Source organism: Anomalospiza imberbis, chromosome 22 (assembly GCF_031753505.1).
Source record: "Anomalospiza imberbis isolate Cuckoo-Finch-1a 21T00152 chromosome 22, ASM3175350v1, whole genome shotgun sequence".
NCBI classification, from domain to species: Eukaryota; Metazoa; Chordata; class Aves; order Passeriformes; family Viduidae; genus Anomalospiza; species Anomalospiza imberbis.
In genome coordinates this window covers 8,026,856-8,054,847 of record NC_089702.1, presented here as the reverse complement: position 1 = coordinate 8,054,847, position 27,992 = coordinate 8,026,856, and the positions used below count along the sequence as shown (strand labels likewise).

At 66.2% G+C, this 27,992-nt stretch overlaps 1 protein-coding gene across 1 annotated transcript; it reads right to left on the bottom strand.

Moving 5' to 3' along the window:
* Nucleotides 1-124: 124 nt before the first annotated feature.
* LOC137487008 (histone-lysine N-methyltransferase 2D-like) lies at nt 125-27,649 on the bottom strand. The gene is given in 56 exon segments (XM_068212651.1): nt 125-876; nt 988-1,096; nt 1,198-1,271; nt 1,695-1,980; nt 2,073-2,203; nt 2,319-2,455; nt 2,694-3,864; nt 4,215-4,351; nt 4,432-4,567; nt 4,668-4,816; nt 5,122-5,297; nt 5,393-5,474; nt 5,559-5,715; nt 5,803-5,967; nt 6,040-6,183; nt 6,265-9,318; nt 9,949-10,181; nt 10,334-10,400; nt 10,546-10,633; nt 10,729-10,852; nt 10,946-13,020; nt 13,225-13,373; nt 14,050-14,223; nt 14,360-15,763; nt 15,765-16,040; nt 16,180-16,230; nt 16,309-16,382; nt 16,655-16,899; nt 17,010-17,094; nt 17,393-17,566; nt 17,678-17,782; nt 18,075-18,149; nt 18,493-18,682; nt 18,767-18,891; nt 19,135-19,251; nt 19,333-19,476; nt 19,558-19,773; nt 19,863-19,904; nt 19,997-20,103; nt 20,195-20,359; nt 20,433-20,614; nt 20,826-20,930; nt 21,031-21,141; nt 21,461-21,574; nt 21,789-22,651; nt 22,742-22,876; nt 23,130-23,989; nt 24,118-24,284; nt 24,364-24,478; nt 24,562-24,727; nt 24,848-25,013; nt 25,117-25,214; nt 25,295-25,545; nt 25,631-25,757; nt 25,829-25,907; nt 27,397-27,649. Coding segments are annotated over 55 exon segments (16,215 nt in total). The 5' UTR covers nt 25,878-25,907; nt 27,397-27,649; the 3' UTR covers nt 125-783.
* Nucleotides 27,650-27,992: the final 343 nt, after the last annotated feature.

Here is a 27,992-nt window from a genome sequence, read left to right as displayed (position 1 = left end):
CGGGGAAGCCCCATCCTCTGGAGCCCGAGGGAGAGGGAAAGACCCCCCCCCTTAAGGGGGGGTGGGGGGCAGGTTGGGATGGAGGGGGGGCTCACATTTAAAAACAACAACAAATAAAAAGAAACAAATCTAACACTTAAAATGAGGTAGGTTTGGGTGCAGAAGCTCCTTGTGTCTGTCGGGGTCTTGGCTGCATCCCGCCGCCGCTCCGGGGTCTCGTCCACACGCACAAACAAAAAGAGATCAAAGGAACCGAGCGAGCTCTGGCCGCCACGCCGGCGGGGCAGAGCCCGGATTGTCGAGCTCAAGGAGTCTGTGTTACCTTGGTAATTAGCGAGCAAATATTATTAGTTTCTAAAAAAAAAAAAAAATTAAAAAAAAAAAAAAAACGAACAACAAAAAAAAAAAAAGAAACAAAAAAGAAAAAAAAAAACCCCAATAAAATAAAATAATCGTTATATCCAGACCGGCTCCGCACAATCGCTCCGGCCGCGCTGGGCCTGGTGCTGTTCCCCCGTGGCTCTCCCACGAGGGAGGCAGGCAGGGGGTGGTGAAGGGGGCGTTTCTGAGCCCCCCCACTCCTTTTTACTCCTCGCAGGACGAAGCAAAGAAAACCCTGAGTTGCCAGTTCATCTGTCCGTCCGTCCCGCTCGGGCAGGGCCGGCAGCGCTGCGGCCGCTGCTCTCCCTCAGTGCCCGGCCGCCCCTGGCACCTCCTGCAGCCCTGGGGGGCTCGGCGAGGTCTCTGAGGCGGGGGTGGCAGCCCCCAGCCCCTTTTTCCCAGTTAGTTCATCCACTTCCTGCAATTCCAAGCTCCACAGTGGCAGGGGATCTTGTGCTGATCGTCCTCGAAGTCGAACTGGTAGTCGTAGGTGAGCTGGGAGGGAGCGGGGAGTCACCCAAAGCACAGAGCTCAGTCCTGCCACCTCCAGCCCCCCTCCCTGGGACCCCCAGGACCCCCTCAGCACCCCCTCAGTCCCTCACTGACCTCCTCCCCCTTGGGGATGCGCCGGCTGGAGATGATGATGATCTTGTCCTCCTTGTCGAAGGTCACGACTTCGGCCACACAGTTCGGGGCACACGAGTGGTTGATGTACCTGGGGGACGAGCGGGGTCAGCCCCAACCCAGGGGCAGGACAGATGGACGCCATGGCTCCCTCTGGGGGTATCCCACCACCCCAAAGCCCCCCGTGCTCACCTGGCCGGGCCCCCCGTCAGCGTGGCGTCAATGACGTGCTCGTTGTTGATGCGGAACATGTAAATGCCACGGTTCTGCCACAAAGGAGAAGAGGGGGTTCAGGGGTGCACTGAGGTCCCCATATCCCACCTGAGTTGATGTCCACCATCCCATGTCCCACTGGAGACCCTCAAATCCTATACGAGTCCCTCCACATCCCACCTGAGTCGTTCCATGTCCTACCAGAGCTCCCAACATCCCACCTGAGACCCTCCACGTCCCACCAGAACCCTTGATATCCCTCCACATTCTGAGTCTCCTCATGTCCTGCCAGAGCCTTCAACATCTCACCCAAGGCCACCCACATCACACTCAAGGCCCAAACTTCCCATCTGACTCCCCCATTTCCTTCTCAAAGTCCCTCCATGTTCCACCAAAGCCCACAACGTCCCACCCAAGTCCCTCCACACCTTGCCCAAGTCCCCACACAAGCCCCCAGCATCCCAGCAGAGTCCTACCTGCTCCTCATAGATCTTCTCCCGCCGGTTGGCCACCTCGTTGCGGATGATGGTGCCGATGTACTCGATGACCATCGTGTGCTTCTCGATGTCCTTGGCCGCGTAGAGCCCCAGCCCCTGGATGCGGGACCGCGCCAGGTACACGTTGTTCTTCCACTCCGTCTTCAGGCGCCGGTACTGGGAGGACTTGGAGTGCACAAACTGCTTGCTGTAGGGCGTGTTGGTCTCGCCCGTGAACGTGCTCTGGTAGGCCTTGGACATGCTTGTGCTGTTGAGGGTGTGGGGCCTTTCAGGGGAGGGGGAGAAGGGTTAGAGTTGAGAGATCCCCAGGGATCCCAGTGGATCCCAGCTCTCCCAGTGAATTCCGGCCCCACTTACCGCTTGTAGTGGGTGAGGATCTTGGGCTCGGAGCGGGCGCAGCCGGTGGGATTGATCATCAAGGGCAGCTCCATCAGAGGATGGCGTCCGTAGCGGAACAGGTAGTTCTGGCAGCTCTCAACACCCGGCAGCTGCAGAGAGGGACCAGGGGTCAAGAGGCAGCAGCAGAAGAGCCCCTGGGCCCTTCCCCAGCAGGGTGGACCCCCAGTATGGAGGAGAGACCGCCATGCCCACCCTGGGACCTACCGACTCAGCGATGCGCAGCACCGCGTGCACCGTGAGGCCAAAGAGCTCCTCGCCCTTCAGGTACTCGGGGAAGAGTCGCAGCATGTCAGCCTCCTTCCTCATCATCGCCACTGGCTCGATGATCCGGTTCCAGACAGCTGCCAAGGGAAGGGAGAACCACGGAATTAATTTGGCTGCAAAAGACCTCCAAGATCGTTGAATCCAAGTGACCAATCACTACCTTGTCACCAGAGCAGAGCTCTGAGTGCCATGAGTTGAAGATGGGGACCCAGTGGGGACCTCAAGCCACCCTCCACCGCCCCACCCTTTGGTGTGTTCTGGTGTGGCTCAGCCACTGGGACAAAGGTTGGGCACCGGCATATCCCAACTCCTTACCTTGTGGTGAGGAGTCAGAGAAGACAAGATCCTCCAGGCCCTGCTCGATGACCTGCACGACAAACTCGGGGCGCCCGTTATTCTCGCAGATGGTGCAGCGGTAGCAGCAGCGGCGGTTGTTGGTCCGCAAGCTCCAGTAGATGCGCGTGGCCTCGTAGCCCACGGGGTAGAGGGCCGTGACGCTGTGGAAATCGGCCATCTGGTGCGGCAGCAGCTGCCCGATGGCGTGGAAGACCAACCCGCCCACGCGGAACATGTGGAGCCGCTCCCCACGCTGGATGATGCTGGCGATCTGCTTCACCTCGTCCCGCTCGATGTAGACGCGGCGGAACACGGTGAAGCTGCTGAGCTCCTGCTCGCAGGGCCCCTTCAGCTTGTGCAGGGGACACAGCATGGTCTTGTCCTTGAAGAACATGCACTTGGCCCGGATGGCGCAGGCGAAGTGGTACACGCTGGGGCAGCGGATGCGGTTGCAGCTGTTGGTGGCACCGGTTTTCTGGCACAGGGAGCACTTGGTGAGCAGCCCACGGTGCAGGGCCACCTCCACGTTGATCAGGGCCCCTCCCTGAGTCTCATACACCTCCGTGGACCACAGGGCGCAGTTCAGGTGGACCCAGAGGTCGAGGTCAAGGTTGAGCAGGCGGGCCGGCCCGTCCGTGGCCCCGTCGCCCTCCTCGTGACAGAAGCAGCACTTGCGCATGTCCTGCGGCACCTTTTCGGGGCGCAGCGTGGTTCCCAGCTTGTCGATGAACTCGGCGATCTCCTTGTCGCCGTCACGCTTGGCTCCCCCTTTCTGGATGGTGACGAGGAAGCGCAGCCGTTTCCAGCGCACCCCCTTCCACTTCTTCAGCCGCGGCCTCGCCTCGTCCCCGTCCTCCAGAGGCCGCGAGCGCGGCTTGAAACGGGGCGGCGAGTGGATGGCTGTGGCCCCTTCCTCCTGGGGGGCCGGCGAGGGGGCTGGTGGCAGTGGTGACAATGGAGCTGGGGCTGCCTCGTGGGACGCCTCGGGGTCAGGGACCCTGGCGGGCTCAGCGGGGCTGGATGGGGAGGGAACGGAGGGGGACAGCGGGGGCGAGGGCTCCTGGGGCAGGACAGAGAGCTGCCGCACGTCCAGGTTGGAGACGTTGTTGACATAGCAGTGGTGAAGGGTCTTCTCAGGAGCAGGGCTCTCCTGTGGTGTGGGGAGGAGGGCATGGGTCAGAGCGTTGCAGGAATGGAGACCCCCAACCTCCTTGAACATCGCAGGTAGAGGCCCTTGGCCCTGCAGGGGCATCAGCATCCCACATGCCCCCAACCCTACAAGGACCTCCTGGACTCCTTCCTGGGAGACCCAGCACCAGCCCATGGGGAGACCCGGACCCCCAGGAAACTCTGTAGAATCATGGGGTGACCTACAAGGACCACCATGCACCTCTACCAGAGTCCCTGCTCCTGTACCCCCCACAGCCACAGCCCTATGGGTACCCCAAAACCCCCCCTCCCACTCTGCCAGCACCGCAGGGACCCCTGCACGCCACTGACCTGTCTGAGCAGCGTCAGGAGGTCCAGCTCGCCCTTGAGGCTGTACCCTGGCAGCACCGCATCGAACTGCTTCAGCCATTCAGAGCTGCTGTCCGGCACCTTCCCAGCCAGCGCCTTCTCTTTCCCTCCCAACATTCCTGGGAGAGGGATGGACCATCCGTCATGGGGGTCCCAGCCTGGGGACACGGGGGGTCACGGGGACAAGGTGAACACTCACCGGCCATATCAGTCTCCACCTTCTTGGCCTCAACCACAGCTGCTCGCACAGGGCCGTCAGGGAACAGCACCTCGTAGGAGCTGGGGATCTTCATGCTCAGCAGCTCGGCCATGGCCACCATCACCCCATTGAGGTTCTAGGAGAGAGGAAGGCAGGATGGGTCCAGGGTGCCACAGGGTGTGTTGGGTCACCGCTGGGAACTCAAGGGTCTTGAATCTCCCTATTCCCTCACTCACCTTGGCAGCTGCTGCAGACACCGTCAGCATGACGGAGACCTCGCTGCTCTTGCCCTTCTCCCATGGGGCTCCAGGGCCTGCTGCCCCCACCTTCCCTGGTGGAGCCCCAAAAGGCTCTGTGACCTCATAGGGTTTTGTGTCGGGGAACACTGGTGTGGGGAGAGGGGGGTCAGAGCCATAGGGAGCAGGGGGGCAGACCCAGCCCCACCAACAGCCACACATGAGCCCACCCAGCTGCCCCAGATCCCTGCAGGGAATCCACCACCCTGGCTCTCTTAAACCCCTCCTAGACCAGGAACTCCATCCTGCCCCATCCATATCCCTTCTTACCTGACACACACGCTCCAAACCCCCTCCCTGTGCTGCACATCCCACAGACTTCCTCCTGCCCAGTCCATATGGACCACAGACCACTCCTGCCCTGATCCACACACCCCTCTCCAGCCCATCCCACCTGGGATGCTGGCCCGGGGGATGATGGGGATGATGGGGGACAGCACACGCTCCTCCAGCTCTGGCTTGGCCTCGCTGAGAAGCGGGAAGCGGAGCAGCTCCTCGCCCAGGACACTCTCGGGAGACGAAGCAGGGACGATGCTGTCGGGGGAGTCGCTCTCATCGTCACTCTCCATCCTGTGGGGATGGAGGTGTCAGGGGCCACAGGGCCTGGTGTCACCCATGGAGGGGCTGATGTCACTTGTGTGGGGTCACCACAAAGGGGGTCTCACCTGACGTCCTCGGTCTGGTTGTGCGGAGGGGTGGGCAGTGCTGCCAGCAGGTCCAGGCTCTTCACCTCCACAGTTGGTGCGTCTGCAGAGAAGTGATGGGTGTCATGGGGGGGAATGACAGGTAGCAGCACAGATTCTGTGCCACCCCTGTGCCAGCCAGGCTCACCTTTCTGGCCATGGGGCTCACGGGCTGGGTCGGCGTCCTTGGGCTGCTCCCCCAGCTCTTCAGGGGCTGTGACACCATTCACCATCTTCTGCTGCACAGAGGGAGGGGGTGTGGGCGGCAGCGAGGAGGGTGGCGTGGGTGGGTTGCTGAGGTTGTTCTGGGGGGAAGACGGTGGGGTAAGAAAAGCAGGACAGTCCAGGAACCCCGGACAAGGGGGACACCAGGGAACAACCCCCCCTCTCACCTTGGTGAGAAGCTGGGAGTAGTAGTCGGGGACGCTGTCGAGCACAGCACTGCCGAAAGCGCCCCGCAGCTGGCTCTTCCCGTTGATAGGGCTGCTGCCGAAGGGCGCAAAGAGGCTGAAGTTGGCCATGATGGTCGGCTCCGTCAGCGGCAGCAGCGACAGCTCCTGGGGACAGAGCGGTGAGGGGGAGACAGGGACAAAGGAAGCCCCCTGCCACGCCCCAGCCTGCGGCCATACCTGCTTCAGCTGCTTCATGAGGGCCTCCCCAGGACGCAGCCCCTCATCCTTCCGCAGCTTCTTGCGGGACGCTGGGATCCGCTCGTTGCCTTTCTGTACCCGCTTAGGCTTGGTGGGTGCTGGCTTCCTGGCAATGGAAGGGTCCTGAGGAGGAAAAAGGGGGCATGAGCGGTGCCAGCGGAGCCCCTCACCCATCGCACCCCCAGCCCAGCCTCTCCTGCTCACCTCCCGGCCCAGCAGCAGTGACTGTGGCCGTGGCTCTGTCCCAGTGCTCCGGTTCTCCAAGTGCCCATTGAGCTCGCCCGGGCTCTGAGCTGAGAGCTGCACGTTCTTGGCCCGCAGTAGTTTCTGCAGCAGCAGGTGCCCAGCCTCGGAGCGCCCACCCGGGGCCAGCAGGCTGTTGGCTTGGCTGTCCCCAGGGTCCCCATTGGCCTCTGGTTTTGCTGTCTCATCTCCATCCACCTCACACTGTGCCACTGCTGCCGCCTCTTCCTTCGGCTCCTGCTTCACCAACACCTGGGGGGCTTCGCCTGCTGTGGGAGCCCCCTCTGGCACAGCCCCATTGACATTGCTCTCACCAGGGTCAGCTGGGTCCACCCCAGGTGCCTCGGGGTCCCAGGGGCCCTGTGCTGGGTCAGGGAGGGCCCCGCCTGGTGTGGGAGTCAGCCCCGGCTCCGTGGGTGCCGCAGGGCTGGGGGCCAAGGCCGGGATTCCCGGTGACGTCTTCTTTGGCTCTTGGGGGCTCTGCTCAGGGCTGGCCAGGTGCTGGGGGGCACAGCCCAGGGACGAGGGGGCTGGTGGCGTGGGGAGGCGGATGAGGCCGGGCTGGGGGCCACGGGCAGCCAGAGCTGCCTGAACCAGCTCAGCCAGGGGCTGCTGGGGAGGCTGCCCTGGCAGCGCCCGCCCCGGCTCAGTGGCAGAGCTGGTCTGTGCCTCTGCTGGAGCGTCTGCTCGGGGCTGGAAAAGGGGCCCCATGGGACGAGGGGGCTGGCGGGTAGCTGACAAGCTGTAGTCCGGGGCCTGCCCGGGGAAGGGGCCAGGGGTCCGTAGTGCCTGGTTCTGCTGCAGCAGGCTCTGCTGGTGCCGCTGCACCAGGAGGGCCTGGAGCTGCTGCTGCTGCTGCGGCGTCAGATGCCGCAGCTGCGGGTTCTTGGCCAGGACACCCTGGAGCTGCGCCCGGATCTGGCCCATCACCGGCCCCGGCACCTGCCCCAGGAGACCTGGGGGGAGAGCGGCCGTGCCCGCCGCTGGCCCTACTTTGTGCTGAACTGGGCTTTGGAGCCGCGGGGGCTGTGGCTGCCCTGGCAGGACCCCTGCCACCCCCTTGCCTGGCTGCTCTGGGGGCCGCGGTGCCGGCACCATGGCCTGTGCCGGGCCTGTCCCACAGCCCAGCGGTTGCTCTGCCACCCCGGCCGTGTCCCCATGCTGCTGGGACAGCTCGGGGTGGACAGCCCCAGGGCTCTGCAGTGGTGGGGCGAGTAGGGCACCTGGTTGCCCGGGGGCTGCCCGCAAGACAGCCGGCTGTGGGGAGGTCAAGAGGAGCTGCTGGCCCTGCCCTAGCTCAGCCTGGTGCTTGGGGGCCGTGGCCTCCGGGCCCCCCAGTCCCGGAGGGTTGAGGGCTCCCTGCTGCTCCCCGTGCAGCTGTCCCCCGCTCTCGCCGCCCTCAGCGTGCAGGGCGCTGCCGTCCATCCCCACGGGCTGGTCCTTGGCAGCCAGGACCGCCGGGGCCGGCTGCATTCCCTGACTCAGGTGCAGCACAGAGGGGGCCTGGCCCCCCGCCCCGTGCTGCGGAAAGTGCTGGATGGAGGGCTGCCCCTGGCCCAGCCCCAGGAGACCTGGCTGGGCAGCCGCCGAGTTCTGCTGCTGCTGCTGCGGAGCCAACAGTGCCCGAGACTGCCCCAGCTGCTGGGATAGCACGAGCCGGTGGCTCAGCATCCCCGGAGTCTGCGGCGTCAGCTGGGGCGAGCCCAGCACCCGCTGCTGGTGGGGGGCCAGGACGACCTGGCGCTGGGGTGGGGGGTGGCCCAGCACAGGCTGGTGCTGCAGCCCTGGCCCGTGGCCCAGCACACCTGGCTGCTGCTGGGGTGAGAGCTGCTGCACGAGGAGGCTCTGCTGGCTGCCCAACAGCCCCGGCTGCTTCGGCACCATAGGCTGAGCCCCTGCGCCGGGCTGTGGGGCTGGGGGCTGCTGCTGCTGCTGCCCCAGCACGGCTGTTGGCTGCACTGGGGCCTGGCCCAGCACACCTGGCTGCTGCATGGATGCCTGGCCCATCATGCCTGGCTGCTGCAGCGATGTCTGGGCCAGCACACCTGCCTGTTGCATTGAAGCTTGTCCTATCACACCTGATTGCTGCATGGACGTCTGTGCCATGATGCTCTGTGGCTGCATCGAGCTCTGTCCTATCAAACCTGGCTGTTGCATGGACGCCTGTCCCATCACACCCTGTTGCTGCATCGATGCCTGTCCCATCACACCTGGCTGCTGCATGGACGCCTGTGCCATCACACCTGGCTGCTGCAGCGATGCCTGTCCCATCACACCTGGCTGCTGCATGGAGGTTTGACCCATCACGCCCTGTTGCTGCATCGATGCTTGTGCCATGACACCTGATGGCTGCAGTGACGTCTGTCCCATCACACCTGATTGCTGCATGGCCGCCTGTCCCATCACACCCGGCTGCTGCATTGATGTTTGTCCCATCACACCCTGCTGCTGCATGGCCGCCTGTCCCATCACACCTGGCTGCTGCAGCGACACCTGTCCCATCACACCTGGCTGTTGCATTGACGTCTGTCCCATCACACCTGGCTGCTGCTGCAGCGACACCTGTCCCAGCATGTTCTGCTGCTGCAGTTTCTGTGCCAGCTGCATCCTCTGGAGCTGCCGCTCCTGCATCAGGCGGCTGTCAGTGGCCAGCCCGCGCAGCGCAGGGTTCCCGCTGAAGAAGGCGCCAGAGGAGCCGGGTCCCGGGGCGTTCCCTACGGGCTGCTGCCCCATGAAGGACAGACCCTGCTGCACGGCCATGGACACACCGCCCTGGGGCAGGCGCAGCCCCCCAGGCTGCCCCGGCTGCTGCCCGTGGCCCTGCGCTCCCACCAGGGCTGCCCCGGGCTGCTGCACGCCGTGTGCTGAGAGGAGCTGTCCCGGGAGCTTGGACATGAGGCGGGGGCTCTGCGAGGGGCTCAGGGCCATCACGGCTGAGGCCTGGTGCTGGTGCTGCTGCTGCTTGTTGCGGTACTCAGCCATGAGGTTGGTGTGTTCCTTCTGCTGCTTCCGCACCTGGCGGGGACGGCGGGGTGTCAGTGCCAGGAATGGCAGGGTTTTAGTGCCAGGAAGGCATGGCATTAGTGCCAGGGACAGGGAGACAATACAGCCTTAGCACTGGGGATGGTGGGGCACCAGCGGCAGGAATGGTAGTTTTAGTGCCCAGGACAGGGGAACATTAGCATCAGGAATGGCACAGTAACAGTGCTAGAAATGGCACACCACCACCACCGGAAAGGGCACGGCTTCGCTGCCGGGGACGGTAAGGCATCAGCACTAGGAATGGCACAGGATAAATGCTGGGCACAGTGGGCACCAGTGCTGCAGACAGCAGGGCATTAGTGCCAGAACAGCATGGCGTTAGCCCCAGGAATAGTGGGACATCAGTGCCAGGAATGGCAGAGTGATAGTGCCAGCAACAGCAGGGAATTAATACCAGGACTGGCTCAGCATCAGTGCTGGGGACAGCAGATCAGCAGAGTCAGAAATGGCACATTGACTCTGAGGACATCACGTTTGCACTGGGGACGGCACAGTGCTAAAGTCGGGAATAGCGAGGCTGGCACTGGGAACAGCGGAGCATTAGCGCTGAGGACATCGCATTTGCACCAGGGACAAGGTGCCCACCCACATGCAGGGTCCTACCTGGTCCAGCTGCTTTTGGATCTTGCTCTGCTGCTCCGTTACCAGCTTCAGCTTCTCGGCGTCGGCCTCGGGGAACTCCCGCCCGGCTTTCTTGGCCGTGCGCTGCTTGGCGCACAGCGCCTTGCGGGACTTGCGGTGCGCCCCGATCTGCTCCTCCAGCACCTTCAGCTGCATCTGCAGCAGCTGCTGCGTGTGGAACAGCCACTCCTCGTACTGGCGCTGGTCGGCCTCGTCTGTGGGACGGGGAGAGGGCTCAGATCAGTGGGGACCCCGGGTAAGCAGAGACCCTGGGTCAGTGGAGAACCCAGGTCAGTGGGGACCCCAGCCCCAGGACCAGGGTGAACCCTGTTCCGCACCACGCCGGCCCTGCCATGTCAGTACTCACTGATGACGCCCTGTGCAAAGGTGGGCGGGTTGGGACGAGCCTGGGTTGGGTCTGTGCCACTCCGCTCCTAGCAGAAAAGGGAGCGTTTGAGACACGTGCTGTGGATTTGTCCTCTCCCCACAGATCCCACCCCCTCAGAGAGCCATAAAACCACCACTTCTGGCTTGCCAGCCCCAAGAGACCCCTGTAGGCCACCTGGACACGGCACTCACCTGCCCGCTCCCTGCCAGTAAGTGGTTCTGCATCTCAGAGACAGCTGGGCCCCCCGAGAGCCGCTGGGCCAGCAGGGAAACCTGTTGCCTTTGGAAGACACACACACACAAATGGGCTGTGAGCCAGAGCCAAAGCAACCTGCCTGCCCCACCCTGTGCCCCCCAGATCCCCAGGTCTGTTACCTGTTCATGCCTGGGGCCACCCCGATGCTGCCCTGAGCCATCACCTTCTTGATGCCCTTCAGTGCCACCATCTTGGCCTTGGCAATGGGGTCCATGATGTCCTCGGCCGCAAACTTGTCCAGGTCTGCTGGGACAGAGACCACAGCACGTTCAGCCCTATGCTCCCAAGCAAAAGGACCCCCGTGCTCCCCCAAAACCATCACCTGCGGCCCCCTACCTGTGTCTGGGAAGAAGCTGTTGGCCAACTGCTGCTGCATGACGAGCTGGGGGGGCTTCAGGCCCAGGGTGGGGGGCTGCACCCCGGCCATCGGCTTCTGCACCAGCACCTGCTGCTGGCTCTGCTGCGGCTGCCCCAGGGCCACCTGCACCCCGTGGGGGGATGACAGCACATGGGGCTGCCCAGAGCCCATGCCCATGTGGGGGGCCAGAGCCGGGCCCTGCTGGGGCGCGTTGAGCCGGGGGGGCTGCGGTGGCAGCAGCGGTGGCCGGGCCACCAGCCCCAGCTGGAGGGGTGTCTGTGGGGTGCCCAGACGGGGTGGCTGCCCCTCGGGAGGCTGCCCAGATGCCCCTGTGTGCAGCATGGGGTGCCCTGGGGCTTGAAGGTGGGGAGCGCCACGGGGCAGGTGGGCTGACATCTGCTGCTTCTTCTGCAGCTCCTTCTTCTCATGCTCCAGGAGGTCCTCGATGAGCAGCGGCAGCTCGCTGGCCACCAACGAGCTCTCCATCTTGTCCAAGTCATCCGCCGGCGAGTGCCGGGCGCTGCCCAGCCCCAAGGCTCCACTGTCCAGCTCAAACTTCTCCAGCAAGGGGTTGCTCTGGCCACCCAGCTGGGCAGTTGCCAGCCCACGGCCAGGGCCAGTGTAGGGGTCCTTCTCCAGCACGGGGACACCAGTGTGGCCACTGTTGGAGAACTGAGTCAGGCTGAGGCGAGTGGGGCCAGTGCTGGAGCTCAGGAGGGTCTGGCCAGGTTTGACGCTCAGCCCCAGGGAGGCAGATATTTTATCTGTGCCCTGCAGCGCTTCTGACTTGACGGGCACCGGGAGGCGCTCGGAGCCAGTGGTGGTGAACTGGCAGGGTGAGGTCTTCAGGCAGCCGTCCTCCAGCTTGGGCTTGACGTCAGTGGGCAGCGAGCCGGCCTTCGCCTCTGCACCCTGTGCCTTGAAAGCTGGGTCAGTGGCCAGCACAGCGCCCGTGGGGCAGGCAGAAAGTCCCAAGCCCATCCCAGACACCAGTCCTTCCTTGGGCACCTCCTGATCCTCTGCAGATGGGGTCACATCTTTGCTGTCCCCAGGGTCGGGGAGCTTCAAGGCGGGCGCTGGTGGTTCTGTCTTGAGCTGGGCCTCACGCTCAGCCTTCTCATTGGCCGACTCCACCAGGCGCAGGTGCTCGTTGAAGATGTCCTTCTTGTCACCAGTGTCCAGCTCGGGGTCAGTGTAGGCCAGCAGGTCGAACTCATCACCATTCAGCAGGTCATCAAGATGGGGGTCTGCTGTCTCCAGGCTGTCCAAGTTGTCCAAGTCATCATCCCCTTTGGCCACATCTGGATCCAGGCTAAGGTTGGCCAAATCATCATCATCTTCCAAGTCCTTGTGGGAGCCAAAGTCGTCATCCAAGTCGGGCTCCACGGGCACCTCGCAGGGCAGCCGTCCCCCCTCCAGGCTCAGGTGGCTCTTCCCTGGGGCCGGCGCAGGGTCTGGAGCGGGGCCATCCTTGGGACCCTCGGGCCGGAGGGCAGCACCGGAGGACAGCGGGCGCGGGGGGATGTGCTGCTGCAGCTCCAGGGTGGGGGCTGGCAGCGCGGGTGCTGCCTTGGCGTGGGGCTGCTGGTGGCTGTTGCCCATCTCTGCTCCCTGCGGGGACGCGGGTGGCAGCGGTGCTGGAACCTTCTGGGATGGCAGCGCCTGCAGGGGCATGACGGGGGTGCACAAGGCCTGGGGGGTGCCCTCCTCTGCGGGCAGGAAGAATCGAGGCCGGGGTGCCTGGGGGGCAAAGGGAGATCCCACGACACCCCCAGGTCCCTTCTGCACGTTGTGTCGTAGCTCGATGAAGGGAGCGCCCAGGGCAGCTGGTGAGGGGGGCACGGCCTCGGCAGGGGTGGGCAGGCGGGTGCCCAGGCTGCCCATGGGGGTCCCAGCGGCCGGGGGGGCGAAGCGGGAGGTGACAGGGAGCCGCAGGGCCACCACGGCCGCTTGCTGCTGCTGCTGCTGCTGCCAGAGGTGCTGCTGCTGCTGCGGGGATGGCGACGGGAAGACCCCACGGGGGTAGAAGGCCTGGGGGGGCCCCACCGCCGCCCTGGAAGACACCGTGGTATTGGCACCGGCTCGGTACAGCCCCGACACACTATGCCCCATTCCCCTCAGACTGTGCCAAGCACCCAAAAACCCGCAGCCATCCCCTCCCTCCAGAGTGATCCCCTCAAGCTGGGGGTATGAGTGTGATATGTGCTGGCTCCCACCCGTGCGTGCTGAGCCCATCGCCCTGCCAGGGGGCACCCACCGCCCGCTGATGTCCAGCATGGCTGGCGTGGCCGCCGGCGGGGGCCGGGAGAGCCGCTCGTCCTGCGTGAACGCTGCCTGCACCATGACGGAGCCGGGCAGCTTCCCAGCGCCAGCTCCCGTGGCCAGAGTCCCGAGGAGAGCCTTGTCCTGGATGAAGGAAAGAAAAAAGAGAGTCATCCCACCATCAGCCATATCCCCCACAGCCTTGCCCCTCCATCAGCCACATCCTCCCCGTGCGCACTATTCCCCTCCATCAGCCACATCCCCCTACCCCATGCCCACTGTGCCCCTCCATCACCCTCATCACCCCTGTGCCCCTCCATCAGCCGTATCCCCCCCGTGCCCCTCCATCAGCCACATCACCCCCATGCCCCTCCATCAGCCGTATCATCCCCCTGTGCCCCTCCATCAGCCGTATCATCCCCCCGTGCCCCTCCATCAGCCACATCACCCCCATGCCCCTCCATCAGCTGTATCATCCCCCCTGTGCCCCTCCATCAGCCTCATCACCCCTGTGCCCCTCCATCAGCCACATCACCCCTGTGCCCCTCCATCAGCCTCATCACCCCTGTGCCCCTCCATCAGCCACATCACCCCTGTGCCCCTCCATCAGCCTCATCCCCCCTGTGCCCCTCCATCATCCACATCATCCCCCCCGTGCCCCTCCATCAGCCGCATCCCCCCCGTGCCCCTCCATCAGCCTCATCCCCCCCGTGCCCCTCCATCAGCCACATCCCCCCGTGCCCCTCCATCAGCCACATCCCCCCCGTGCCCCTCCATCAGCCACATCCCCCCTGTGCACACCGTGCCCCGGCTCTCCCACCTGTGCCGGTTGGTATGGGGCCATGGCCCGGCTCAGCTCGAAGCTCTGCCCGCCAGCCTCAGGTGCCCAGCCAGCTGGCGAGGAGGAGGCGGCAGCAGCCGCGCTCTCCTTCTCCTGCCGAAGGCTGTTCCGCTGGATCTGCTGGCGGATGAGCAGCTCCCGGAGCCGCTGGCGCTGAGAAGAATTCCATGTTAGAGTCCAGAATGGCAACAGGACCAAACCCAGCAAAACAAACGACATACAGAGTGGTCATCAGTGCCCCCACAGTCCCAGTTGAATGGATGCACCTGGATCCCAGGAGAGACCTCACCTGCCGCTGCTTCTCCAGCTCCGACTGGCTCATGGTGCCCAGAGCCCCGTCCTGGGCACCAGGCAGCTCTGCCAGGTCCCGGTTTGGGGGTGCCGAGAGCCCTGCAGCCACCTCCTCCCTCTTGTCGGCCGTCAGTCCCAGCGCAGTGCGGGGCAGGAAGGCTCCAGAAGGGTCCTGCTGCTGCGGGGGGGCCGGGGGCTGCGGCGGCAGCACTGATGGGGGCCGCAGGGGCGAGAGGCTGTACGAGTCAGGGGCGGCAGTGCCAGGGCCCAGCGGGCTGCTGGCCTGGTGGAAGCTGGGGGACGAGGCGTAGGCCGAGCTCTGGGGCTTCCCAGAGCCGTAATGGCTGTTGATCCCGTGGGGCTGGTGGGACGGGGAGCCCTTGAGCGGCTCCGAGACGGCCGGGGGGAAGGTGAAGCGCATGGGGGGCTGGCTCCCCGGGAAAACGCTGGCACCAGGCGAGCGGGCGAAGGGCGGCTGTGGCCCGGCCGCCGCCTTGGCGTGGGGGTCACCTGCCGGGGTGCCCCCAAAACCTCCACCAGCCGCCCCCACTGACTTGAACCCCGGCTCCGACATCTGTGGACGGGGGGGCTTGTGCAGCGGGGTGAAGGGATCCCGGGACTGCGGCCGGGAGGGTGGCTGGGAGTAGGGATCAGGGGACTGGAAGCGAGGGGTGACAGGGGACTGGCAGAAGGCTTCGTTGGAGAGAGGGCGGGGGGTTAGGGGGGACTGGGAGCTGGACTGGGACTGGGGGCTGGCAGGGATGCGGGAGAAGGGCTCAGAGGGCAGGGAGCGGGGCGGGAGGGCGCAGCAGGCCTCGGGGGGCTGCAGCCGGGGCGTCAGCGGGGGCTGCGAGTAGGGGTCCAGGTAGGGCGACTGACGGTACAAATCAGGGTGGCCAGGGGGTGAGGGGGCTAGGGGATGGGGGTCGGGGGGCCGGTGCCCCAGCCCCGGGCTCTGCGGCTCTACCTGAGAGACCCGTGGGGTCATGGGGGCTTTGAAGACGTCGGCCGCCTTCAGCTCCGCAGCCGAGAGGTGGGGGCCACCTGGGGAGTCCCCGTAGCCCATGGCAGAAGTGTAGCCGGGCGAGCAGACCCCCAGGCTTCCCCCATCCTCCTTCTTCACCTCCAGACCCTTCTTCTGCTCCCCGAAAGGCAGGGGAGAGAGCAGAGCCTCAGGGGGTCGTGCCCCAGGACTCCCTGGCACCGAGAGGTTGTCCAAGGAGGGGCACCGGGGCTTCAGGAAGGGGTCAGGGGTGCCAGGTTGGTGCCGGGGGGTGCCAGGCGGGGTGGGGTGGAAGTCGGGGGGAGCACGGGGGGCTGTGAGGGGCTGGGGCTGGCTTGGAAAGGGCTGGAAGGCAGCCCCCGACGTGGGGCTCTGGCCCAGGGGCGAGGGGAAGCGGGGGCTCCAGCGCGTAGGCGGGGGCCGCGCCGTAGGGATCGTGCGAAGGCACTTGGGCAGGGGACTGGGGCGGGAGCTTGAGGAAGAGCTCGCTGGGAGACTCCGGTCCCCCTCCGGCACCCGCCGGGGGCTTCAGGAAGCCCTCGCCGGTGGCTGGGGGGCTGCTGATGTAGACGGGCTGAGCCCCTGGCGGCACCGGGATCCGCAGGTGCAGCGAGGGCCTCTCAGGCTTGCGCAGTCCCTCCCCTTTGGTCTGCTTGTTGATCTGGCTCTCGGCCTGCTGCAGAGAGAGCCAGGCCGTCAGCGCTGTGGGAGCCCTCCTGCCCTCCTCACGGGTTGGGCACGGGCTGGGGGTGGGCACACCAATGTCCCCAAGGGCTGGGCCGGGGCCGCCGGGCACCTCCCCGCGCCTCACGTACCTTCTGCACCTTGTTGATGCGATGAGCCGCCCGGTTATCTTTGGCCTTTTGCTAACAAAGACACGAAGCCAGCTGACTTGCAGCCCCCGGTGCCCCGGCCCCCCACCCCACTGACCTCCTGGCACTCACCAAATATGGGGCTTTGTCCGTGGCAGGGACTTTCCTCCAGAGCTTCATGATCTGTTTGCAGCGGCTCGACCAGTCTGGGAGTCCAGTACGAGCAGATACAGGGGAGGAAAGCAACATTAGCCCGGACCCGATGAGCCCACTCGTGTCCTTGGTGGGTCACCATTCCCCCCTCATGTGAAAGGACAGCCCAGGAGATGGAGCAGAGACCCCCTGCCCACTGTAGAGAACTCTCCAGTGGCAGAACAGCCGGGATATCCCCTCGAAAAAGGGACCAGGGGAGTCACACTCCACCCATACCCCCAACCCTCACCACAACGGGGCGGCTGCAGCCCCCCCAGAGCCCTACCTGGATAATCCTGCTTGAGGTTGGGGAAGTTCATGTTGGCGTAGAGGACAGGGGAGATGGTGGAGAGCTCACCCAGCTCCTCGTCCTTCTCCCAGCGCTGCAAACTGCGCTGGTTGTAGGACAGCCCGTCACCCTCGCCCTCCGTCGTGGGCGTCGTGGGGGTCGAGGGGGTGGTGGCGGCTGAGCTGCTGGCCCAGGGGCTCTCGGGCTCGCAGTGGTCCGGGCTGAAGAAGCCACTCCGCTCCCTGAGTGGAGAGGAGTGTCACAGATCGTCAGGTTGTGAGGGAAGAGTGGGTCCCAGGACACCCTGCAGTTCAGTTCTTCCCAGGAAGGGATTCCCAGCTCCTCTAAGTACCTGTTGTCAAGGAATGGGGACTGGCAGACCCCCGAGTACGAGTCCAAGGACACAGATCCGGAGAGCGAGCCCAAGGAAACGCTCCCTGTGAGAGAAAGGAGATGGGTTGAAGGGAAAACAAAGTTGGGGCACACACCTGCACCTGCCCCGGGGGCCCAAATAACCCCCAGACAACACAATGCTTTCCAAAATGCTTTCCATGTTACGCCCGGAGCAACAGGGAACACCCAGGAGCCTGGGCTCTCAGATACCACAGGCACCAGCGCTCTCCAAGCAGGCAAACCCTGTGAGTTTGGTTTTCCTGAGGCTGGAAACAAGCCCTGCCCTTCACCACACTCTCCAGGGACCTCGTGGATAACGGGGGCTCTGCCAATTCCACCCACCCTGCCCCGAGAGCTGGAGATCTCCCTGCAGGAACGGCCGCTGTGCTCGGCTGGGGTCCTGCCCGGCCTCCATCCCCGCGGCCACGCAGTTGAGGGGCTGCTCCCCGCGCTCTGCCGAGCCCAGCACGTCCTTGAAGAGCTGCTGCACGTCTTTGCTCTCCATCTTGGGCAGCTCTGCAGAGGCAAACGCAGGAGCTGGGTGCAAATACCACACTGATGGGAAGTGGAGAAACCTCGGGGTACCACCGCCGCTTCAGCAGAAGAGGGGGTGCAGGATGGTCTCACCTTCCGTGGGGATCTTGTCGAGATCGGAGCTTAGCGCTCCCTCGCCCGGGGTGGCTGGTTTCTCGGTGTCCCCGCGGTCTGGGGAATCCTTCGGCTCGTCGGCCCCTGTGAGGAAGAATCGGGAAGCGCCCTCAGCCCCTGGGGACCCTCACGGGGCAGCCCCCATCGCCCAACAAGCGACAGGAGGCCTTCGGTCCTCCAGGGACGCCGCGCCACGCGGGGGCGGTCTAGGCGCCACTCTATGGTCACGGGCATCATGGGACTGACGTGGTAGGGAACCATAGAGCTCAGCCCTGCCTAGAGCGGACCCTTCAACCATAGAGTTTCGTCTCGATGGCTGAGGGCGCCCTAAGGCCCGTGGAGGACTCGGCTGCCGGGGCTCCCACAGGGGTCTCACCCAGGTCCTCGCCCTTCGCGTCGTCCTTGCCATCGTCGTCGGGAGCGGCGGCGCTGCCGTCAGTGCTGTCGTCGCCTGCAGGGTACCCCAGGATTCAGCGAGCAGGGTCAGGACCCCCCCCCCCCCATCCGAGCCCCAGTGTCCTCCCACACCCCTCAGGGGCGATGGCCGCCCCTCACAGCCCTGGAGCCTCAGAGCCCACCGCAGCTGCTCACACTGGGGGTTCCCCAACAACGCCAGCGACCTCCAGTGTCCTCCCCCCCCCCAAAGACCCCCAACGACCCCTCAGCCATCCTGGGGACCCTCGAAACCTCCAATAAACCCAGGGACCCACAACAACCCCCCACCAAGCCCTGTAACCCCCCTCCTGGACAGCAGCCATGGTTTGGCCTGCAGACCCACTCCTGGCCACACTCACCTCGGGGGTGGGTGGGGGTCTCCCTCCTGTCCGGGATGCCCCCCTGCAGTGCCCCAGTGAGGTTGGGGTCCCCCTTGGGCCTTGGGGCACCCTGGCCCAAGGCGGGGCGGGCGGCCCCGTCCCCAACCCCGCCTGCTGCCAGCAGCGCCTTCCGGCTCAGGTCCATCAGTGCCTTCCCAAAAAACGCCTCCTGGAATGGGAGGGTTCCGTCAGCATCGGGGGGTGCGCCCCACCCATCCCCCCCATCCACTCTGAGCCCCCCCATCCATCCCACCTGCAGGTACGGGGGGAACATGTCCTCCAATTTGCTCTTCTTCCGTCCCCGGCGCTTCTTCTTCTCGTCCCCCTCTCCCGAGCCTGGATCCAGGCCAGCCTCGGCGGGGACATCACCGGGAGCCCCTGGAACAGCCCCCCAGCAATGAACACCCACCCCCCCAGAAAGGGTCTGGGGCTGCTCCTGTGCCACTGGCACACAGCGCTGCGAGGTGCACCCTGAGGGGAAAGAGGGGGGAAAGGAAAAAAGGGGAAAAAAGGGGGGGAAAGGAGGGGGGGAAGAAAAAAAGGGGGAAGAAAGGGGGGAAAGAAAGGGGGGGAAAGGGGAAAAAGGGGGGGAAAAAGCAGGGGGATGCCACTGGGCCCTACCATCCTCAGGGTGTCCCTCGGCGCTCAGCCCCTCGCGCCCCACGTCTGGCAGCACCGCCGAGACCTTCTTGAGCCGCGTGTGGGACTTGCGCTGCCGCACCATGAATCCACCGATGCCTGGGGGGGCAGAGAAGGAGGGGGGATCACAGCGGGGTCACAGAAGAGCCTGGAAGGGTTCAGGGCCTGCGGGACACTCACCAGGCCGGTAGGGTTTGCGCTTCCTCTTCTTGCACTCCTCAGGGTCCTCAAGCCCCTTCCCCGAGTCCCCATCAGCTCCAACGTCGCGGTCAGGGCTGGCCGGAGCCTCGAGCTTGATCTCACACTCCATGTGCTCCACACCCGCTGCTGGGGCGGTGCACGTTAGTGGCATCCCCTGACACCCCCACGCTGCAAGCCCCCAGCTCTCCCAGCAGGAACACCCACCGTCAGCTTTGAGCAGCTCATCGGTGTCCAGGTCACCGTCCTTCTTGTCCTCAGGGCCCAGGGGGTCACCCCCCTCCAGCCCCCCATCCCCGTTGAGGGTGCCCGGGCGGCCCTTGCGCTGCCGCCGCTTGTGCAGGGGTGACAGGGTCAGGTTGCGCAGCACGGCCATCCCCGTCTCCGTCAGCCACACGCCCTCGAAGCGGAAATACTGCGGCTCTGAGGGGACAAACACCAGCGCTGGGCGCGTGGCCAGAAGAGGGCACAGCCCTAGGAACCCCACGGCCCCGGGAGGGCACTGCACGTACCTGGATCCTTGGCTTTGATCATCTCTGCAGAAGGCGCGGGCACTGTGGCGGGAAAGCAGAGGAGCAGGTGAGTCCCCACACCACTCAAACGCCCCTCCAGGTCTCCCAGAGCTCCCTCTGCCCCATGAGCTCACCAGGTTTGACCACGTAGGGCTGGCAGGCGCTGCAGTCGAAACCTTCATCCGCAGCCTGCTCCACCTCCTCCTCAGTGAAGAGGCTGTCGCACGCGGCGTGCAGCCACCTGCGGGCAGCGTGGGGGACCCATCACACACCACGGCCTCCCCTGGAGGACCCCAAATTTGAGCCCCTCGAGCCCAGGGCGCTGTGCTCACCGATCGCAGTGCCGGCACTGGATGAGCAGGTCGTCCTCCACGTACTTCTCGCGGCAGAAGGGGCAGACGACGAGGCTGGCGCAGGGCGCGCAGTGGGTGTAGTTGTTCTGCCACTCGCAGTGGAAGCCAGGGGACGCAGCCCCACACTGCACACAGCACACGCACCTGCAGAGAGGGGCCTGAGGGGTCAGCGCCAGCGCCGAGCTCCCCCGCGGCTCCCCTCGTGTCCCCCACGCACCACTTGCACTTCCAGCCGCCCTTGGGCACGGTCTGCAGCGGCGGGTCCAGGCAGTAGGTGTGGTAGCTGATGTCGCAGTCGTCGCAGAGCAGCAGGCGCGAGGGGTCGGAGGCTTTGCCGCACACCTCGCACACGATGCACTCCACGCAGCGCCAGCCCTTCAGCAGCATCACCTTGGTGATCTGGGGACATGGGAGGGCAGCCACATGAGCCCCGGGCATGGCCACAGGGGTCCCCAGGCTCAGTGTGGCTGTGGGGGACACCCCAGGGCTTGGCACGGACATGCCAGAGCACAACTCAACACACAAGACGTGCCAGGCACGACCTCGTGTGTCCTTGGGGGGCACAGCACAGTTCTGTGATGGGGCTGGGGGTCCTGGGCCCCCTCCTCACCTTGCTGTTGACGCAGTAGGGGTGGTAGCACTGGGAGCACTGGGAGCAGGCGAGCAGGTGCCCCTCAGCCCCACGCCCGAAGCTGCCACACACCACACACATGTCCTGGGGGGAGAGGTTGTGAGTGAGGAGACAGCGGCTGGCGGAGGAGAGACAAAGTCTGTCCCACCCTGTCCATCTGTCCATCCTGCCACGCCCTCATTACCTGCATCAGCACAAACTTGTCTGTGTTGGAGAAGAGGACAACTGTGTTCTGCATTGTGTCATCATCGTCCTCGTCCTCCTCCTTGCTGGGCGAGCTCTCCACATCAGCGAGCTGAGGACAGAGCAGGAGGCTCAGCACTGAGGACACCCTCTCTGTGCAGTCTGGGGGCACCAGGAAGATGCAGGGGCAGCAGAACCCCTCCCCAGGGGGAAGTTCTGTACCTGCCCTATGTTTTTGTGGTGAAGCCCCCAGACTCGGCAAAGGCACAGGCAGTTCCACCTCCCATGAGACCCCACCCCACCCCACACTTAGGGCTCTTAAGTCTTTCCAAGGAAGGGATGATAGGGAAGGGGATGGGGGAGACTCTCAGCTCTCAGCCTAACAGCTCAAGGATTCCCTGGACCCCACCTCTGCCCCAGCCCAGCCTTACTGCTAAGGTGTCAACAGACGAGGTGGTCGACTTCAGGCGTGCACGGCCTCGGCCTCGGCCCCCGTGGGACCCACCTCGGGGGCGCCTCCGCCCAGGGAAGCTGCTGCTGCGACCCTGTGGCCAAGGGGAGAGGGGAGTTACAGCACCGGGAGGCCCAGTGGGACCCTCACGCCAGGGCAGCAGAGGGGCACTGCCCCCATCCCACCCCACCACGCGCTCAGCCCTGGCCTACTTGCTGCAGGGGCAGCCCAGGGAGGGGATGTGGCCCCAGCAGGGCGCTCAGAGTGAGGGGTCCCCCCAGAATTGTGGTGAGCAGGGTCCCCCATACCTGCTTGACACGGGAGCGCCCTGGGGAGCTGCGGCGCCGGCTCTTGTCCCCGTCACCCTTGGCTGCTGGCTCGAAGAGCAGCGAGTCATCAGTCTCAGCACCCAGTGGCAGTGACCCAGCATCCTCCTTCTGCAGGCTGGCATCAGCCGAGGCCGGGCCCAGCTCAGGGGACAGAGACCCGCCGCCCTCAGGGTCTGGGGACCCCAGCAGCGGCTCCGAGCCGGGGAAGCTGCTGCTCGTGTCCCCCTGGCTCAGGTTGGAGATCTCGTTGAGGATGTCGGGCCGTGGGCGCAGCGCGGGGGGCTCGGGGCACCCCTCATCCCCGTGCCCCAGCAGCTTCTCGCCGGTAGTGCACACCTCCATGGGGGTCTCAGGGCCCAGCTCCTCTGGTTCCAGGAGCAGGGGGGACCCTGAAGGGGACCCCTTGACTTCAGGGTCCCCCGCAGCCCGGCTTTCTTCCAGGGCATCCTCCTCACTGAGTGGCGGGGAGCTTCCACTGGTGCCCTCCCTCTCCAGCCTCGGAGCCTCTTCTTCCTCCTCTTCCTCCTCCTCAGGCAGGCCTGGGAAGGGCCCCAGCTCAGGGGCTGGGCTGCCGTGGGGGGCATCTCCAGGAGGGCTGGTTGGGGACTCCCCCTCGCCACCGGCCATCTCCATCTCCTCATCCTCAGGTGGCTCGGCGGGGGCCAGGGTGACAGCAGGGGAGCCCAGGGGTGGCGGCAGGGAGCCAGGGGGGTCGGTGTCCATGGCAATACCAGGGCTGCCAGGGGGCTCAGGCAGGGCTGGGGTGGGGGGCTCGAGCACCTCGTCCTCCTTGGCATCAGGGGAGGGGGCTGGGGTCCGTGCAGGCGAGATGGCACGGAGAGCTGGGGGCAGAGAGGGGGGAAGAGTGGTATCACAGCCTCCCAGAGACACCCACCCCCCCAGTCCCCACCCTGGTGATTCCCCAGACCCACCTGGGGGAGCTGAGGGTGGGGGTGTCATCTCAGGGGGCAGCGAAGGCTCTGGCTCCAGCTCCATCTCCTCCTCAGGGAGCACCTCTGGAGCCAGGGCTGGCGCTTCTTCTGCCACTGTCACCTCGGGGAGGAGACCTGGGGGATGGGGATGGGGTGAGGGAGTGTGGGGGTCCCCTCCATCCCCCCTGCGCCACCCAGCCTGGGATTGAGAGGCAAGACTCTCCCCACCCGAGTTCCCCACGTACCCCAAACAGGGCACCAACATGAAAAGAGAAGGAATACGTGGATCAGGCAAAGCCAGTGCTGGGAGAAGCCCCTGGTGCAGGACCCCCACGCCCACTGGAGACAACAGGAGGGGAAAGAGGGCATCGAAAAGTCCTCAGATTACCTGGTGGTTTCAGGTCCTCCTCGGGGGGCAGCTCGCTGGGGACTGGCTCTTCAGGGGGCAACTCAACAAGGGGGGGCTCTTCAGGGCTCAGCTTCTCGGGGGGCAGCGCTTCGGGAGGAGGCTCCTTGGGGAGCAGCTCAACGGGGGGTGGTTCACTGGGGGGCAGCTCATCGGGGGGCAGCTCCTCCAGGGGCAGCTCCTCCAGGGCCGGCTTGTTGAGGGGCAGCTCATCGAGGGGTGGCTCATCGAGGGGAGGTTTGGGGGGCGACTCATTGCGGGGCAGCTCGTCAGGGGGTGATTTGTCAATGGGCAGTACTTCAGGGGGCAGCTCACGGGAGGGTGACTTTTCAAACGCTGGTTTCTCAGGGGGCAGCTCAGCAAGGGGAGGGACATCGAGGGGCAGCTCGTTGTGGGGTGGTTCACTGGGGGGCAACTCCTCAAAGGAGGGCCTGTCAGGGGGCAGCTCAGCAAGGGATGGTGTCTCAAGGGGCAGCTCGTCAGAGGGAGGCTCCTCGGGGGGCAGCATGAGAGGAAGGGGCTCCTCAGAGGGCTGCACATCGAGAGGCTGAATGTCAGAGGGCTGTGTGTCAGGGGGCGGCTGATCGAGGGGCAGGTCATCAGAGGGAAGTTCTTCTGGGGGTTCCTCACTGGGGAGCACCTCCACAGAGGCCAGCTCGCCAGGAGGAGACTCGGCATTGCCTGGGGGAGCCTCCTTGGGGTCTGGGGGTGCCTCTTTGGCGTCTGGGGGTGTCTCGTTGGGGTCCACGAGGGGCTGCGTCTCCTCATCACACCCCACAGGCTCCAGCTCAGGCGGGGGCACGGGCACATCCGTCGGCGTGCTAGGGACAGGGGACTCTGACCTGGGATGGGGGAACCTGGGTGAGGGGGCAGCGCTCGGGCCACCCTGTCCCCAGGGCTGTGGGACACATCCCCCCACCCACAAAAGGGCCTGAGCCCCCTCCAAACCAGTACCCCCATCCCCACTCACATCTGGGCGGGCGGGTCAGGCCGTGGTGAGTGTTCCGGCGCCGTGGGGACATCGGCCGTGGCACGGCGCTGCTGGCAGTCCCCGCACACCTCGGACCCCGGGGACCACTGGCAGCTGGAGTCAGGCCCTGCGGGGTGCTGGCCACAGTCTGAGCAGACCCAGCAGCTCTGGGGGGGAAGCAGAGATGTTTCAGGGGGTGCAGTGGGGGGCAGGCACCCTGTATCCCCGAGCGAGAGCAGGACATACCTTGCACTTCCAGGAGCTGGTGGGGAGGCCCTGGGTGGCTGGCTCCGTGCAGGAGGTGTGGTAGCCCTTGTCACATGCCTCGCACACCAGCATGGCAGAGTCCTGGCCGGGCTGCCTGTAGGGCACAGGGGCAAGTGAGGGCCGGGACCCCTCCTTGGGTGCATACCCCCTCTCTCCACCGTGGGTCTGGGGGCTCACCTGCAGGTTTGGCACACTTTGCACTGGGGGCACTGCCAGCCCGAGCGCTTGCGAGGCGTCAGGGAGATGTCCAGGCAGGCCCCGTGGAAGTGCTGCCCGCAGCTGGTGCAGAACACCAGGTCCCGCAGGTCGCCCGGCCCGTTGCACACCGAGCACCGCGCGTCCTCTGTCAGCCACAAGAGAAGGGGGTCAGGGCCGCCTGCTCGTGGGGTTCTACCCTGCCAGGACCCATCGCCAGGGCAGGAGGGTCCCGGCACCCAGGGGTGGTGTCCCCAGCCCCACGCACCCATGTCCACGGCCTCAGCCACGTGCTCGGGGCAGAGCAGCCGCAGGGTCTTCATGGACTGGAAGCAGCCGCTGGCGGCGGCGCAGGGGAAGTGGTAGAGGCGGGAGCAGCCGGTGGCCGCCCGGCACGGGATGGTGGCCCCCGCCCGCCCGCAGCGTTCACATTTCTGAGGGCAGAGGAGTCCAGGGGGTGAGCACTGCTGCAGGACAGCAAGTCCGCAGCAAACCAAGTTCATGCCATCCCCCCTGGACCCCTTGGGATCTGCTCACCTGTGAGATCCCTGAGAAAACAGCACTGGCCACGCCGGCCACCTCCGGTCCCGCACCAGCCGCCCAGGCCGCACACCAGTGGTGCACCCAGCAGTGCCCTGTGGGGAGGGGGTGTCAGGGACAGCTTGGGGACGCTCAGGTGGCAGGATGGGGACCCCCGTGCTGTGATCACACTCACCCGTCGGCTCGAAGAGCTGCGCTGGGGTCACCCCTTCGGAGAAGCCAATTTGTGCCAGGCTGTCACCCGCCAGCTCTGGCTCTGGGGGGAGCTGGCTGGGCCCTGGGGGAGGCTGGCCGGGCCCATCAGGGGGCTCGTGGCCCACCAGCCGCTCGGGCCAGTCGGGCACCGGCTCGAAGCGCTGCAGCTCCCGCTGCCCGTGTAGGCTCCAGTCCCCACAGTTGCAGAGGGCACAGCGGCGGCCCAAAGGGCTAGGAGAGGACAACGGAGGGGTGTCAGGGATATTTAGGGCCCCCTCGATAGCTCCACGCCACCCCCAAGTCCTCCCACCCTCACCTGCCAGCCTCGGGAGGTCCCTCCATGCCCGTGTTGTCCGGCTCTGGCCCCGCAGAGGCTCCTTCGGGGGGTTTCAGGGGGTCCCCCTCGGCGCTGCCCATCTCCTCCGAGGCCATGACCCCATCGGCTGTGGGGACAGGAGGTGTCACCACCACAGGGGGAACAGGGACAGGTCCCCAGAGTCCTACCCTGGCTCACCTGGCGCGGCTGCGTCCTTCTCCTCGCTGGGCACCTTCTGTTCGTCCATCCTGCCTCCGGTGTTCCTGGGGGGCCACAGCTGTAGGGGGGACACCCGTCAGCACCAGGGATGGTGACACCTCCCCCGGAACCCTTGCAGCCTCCCTCCATCCAAGGGACAGGGCAGCATCTTCCCACTGCTCTCTCCCCAAGGCAATTTAGAGGCTCTGGGAACTGGGAACGTCCCCCAGGAGCAGGGGTGGCTCCCTGCTCCACAGGGGTCCAGGAGACCCCCCTGGCCTCCCCCATCACCCTCTGCCCACCAGGTCCTCCCCAAGTCCAGCCAGTGACACCCTAACATATCTGGGGCAACCAGACCCCCAAGTGACCTCGATGAAACCGTGGGGGAAGGGGGATCAGTGGCCCCAGCTCTACCACACACCAGCACCCCAGGGAGACACCAAGACCCCTGAGAAGCCCTCCGGACCCTCCTGGGAGCACACCCAGTGCTCACAGCGAAGCTGGGACCCCCCAGTGCCTCCCACGTGGGGGGGATCCTCTCGGGGAATTTAGGATGCAGCAAAAAACGGGGTCCCCACCACCAGCAGCTGCCTGTGCCCCTATTTCCTCCGACCCAGCACTAATCCTGCACAGCACAGGCGGTCCCAGGATAGGTATGTGGGGGAAGAGTCACCCCAAAACACGACAAAACACAAAATACAAACCGGGGGGAGGGACGGGACACCATGCCCTGATCTGCAGCCGCCCCCTCCCACCGCTGCCTCAACTGCACCCCAAAAACCCGAGAGGGCTCCAGCACCGCGGGGGCAGCGAACGGCACCCCAAACCGGACCACGGGGCACCCACGGGGTGAGGGGGGAAGAGCTGGAGGGGGCCCGAAGGCAGAGTGCAGGGCACCGGGGATGGGGGGGACGCGCTGGGGCAGCGCCAACCCCCCAAAAACCCGAGACGGCGCGGGGAGGCCGGAGGGAGCCCCCGGCGGGGTCCCGGCCGCGGGGTAGGAGCGTCGGGTCCCACCCAGCACCTCCCTCGCCCCGCTTCCCGGTGGGCCCGGGGGTATTCGGGCCCTCCCCGGAAAGGCTCCGGGGCCGGGGGGGATTCGGGCCCTCCCGGGAAAGGCTCCGGGGCCGGGGGGAGGCCCGGCCCGCGCCCCCGGGTGGGCCGAACCACCACGCGGGGACACCACCCCCCCCACACCCTCCCCGGTGCGGCCGGGCCACGCTTCCCCCGCTCCCCGGTGCAACCCGGGGGTCGAGCCGGCCAGGCCCCGATCCCCGGCCCACCGCGGCCTACGCTGGCACCGGCACCGGGCCCCGAGCGACGGGCCCGGCCGTACCTGCGCTGCAGCCGCCCGGGCCCCACCGGAACCGGACACAAAGGCGCGGGAGCCGCGCTCTGGGCCCGGTCCCGGTCAGGCCTTACCGGGAGCGGCGGCACGGCGGAGGCGGCGCGGCCCGAGCCCGCACGACCGCGGGGCCGCTCCTTCCGGGGCCGCCGGGGCCCGTCCCGCCCGCGCGGGCCCCCCGGCGGGGCCGTTCGCACCCCCGCGCCCCCCGCCCGGTGCTCACCCCCGCGGCCGCCCTACGCCGACGGGCCTCGGGGCGCGGGGCGTTCGGTGCTCCCCGGCGCGGCCATTTCCAGAGGAAAGTAGGTCCCGCCGCCCGCCCCCGCCCCGCCCCGCCCGCCCCGCCGGGGCCGCCGCCGCGCTGGGTCCTAGGGGGGGAGCCGCGGACCGGGGGGCGCCGCCGCTCCCGCACTACTTTGGGCGGCGGGGGCTGCGGGCGGAGGGAGACGGTGCGCGGCGGGCGGGCGCTGCGGCCGCGGCGGGGGGGGTGCGGGGGGTGTGACGGCGCGCGCGCGGCCGCAGCGCACGCTGCCGGGCGGGGCGGGGGGGGGGGGGGGGGGGAGATCCCTCCGCCGCGCTTAACCCCGGCGGCGCCGGGGCGGGAGCGCACGTGGGCACGGAGGGGGCGGGGCCTGCGGCGCGAGGCTCCGCCCCCGACCGGCACCGGCACCGGGGCAGCCCCGAGGATGGACCGAGCGAGGCCTCCCGGAGCGCGATGGCCACGGGGTTAGAGGAAGGGAGGGTGGGCTCCGGGATGGGGTCCCCCGAGCAGAACGGCGGCAGCGAGATCGCCCACCGTGCCCCGGGCCGGTGTCTCCG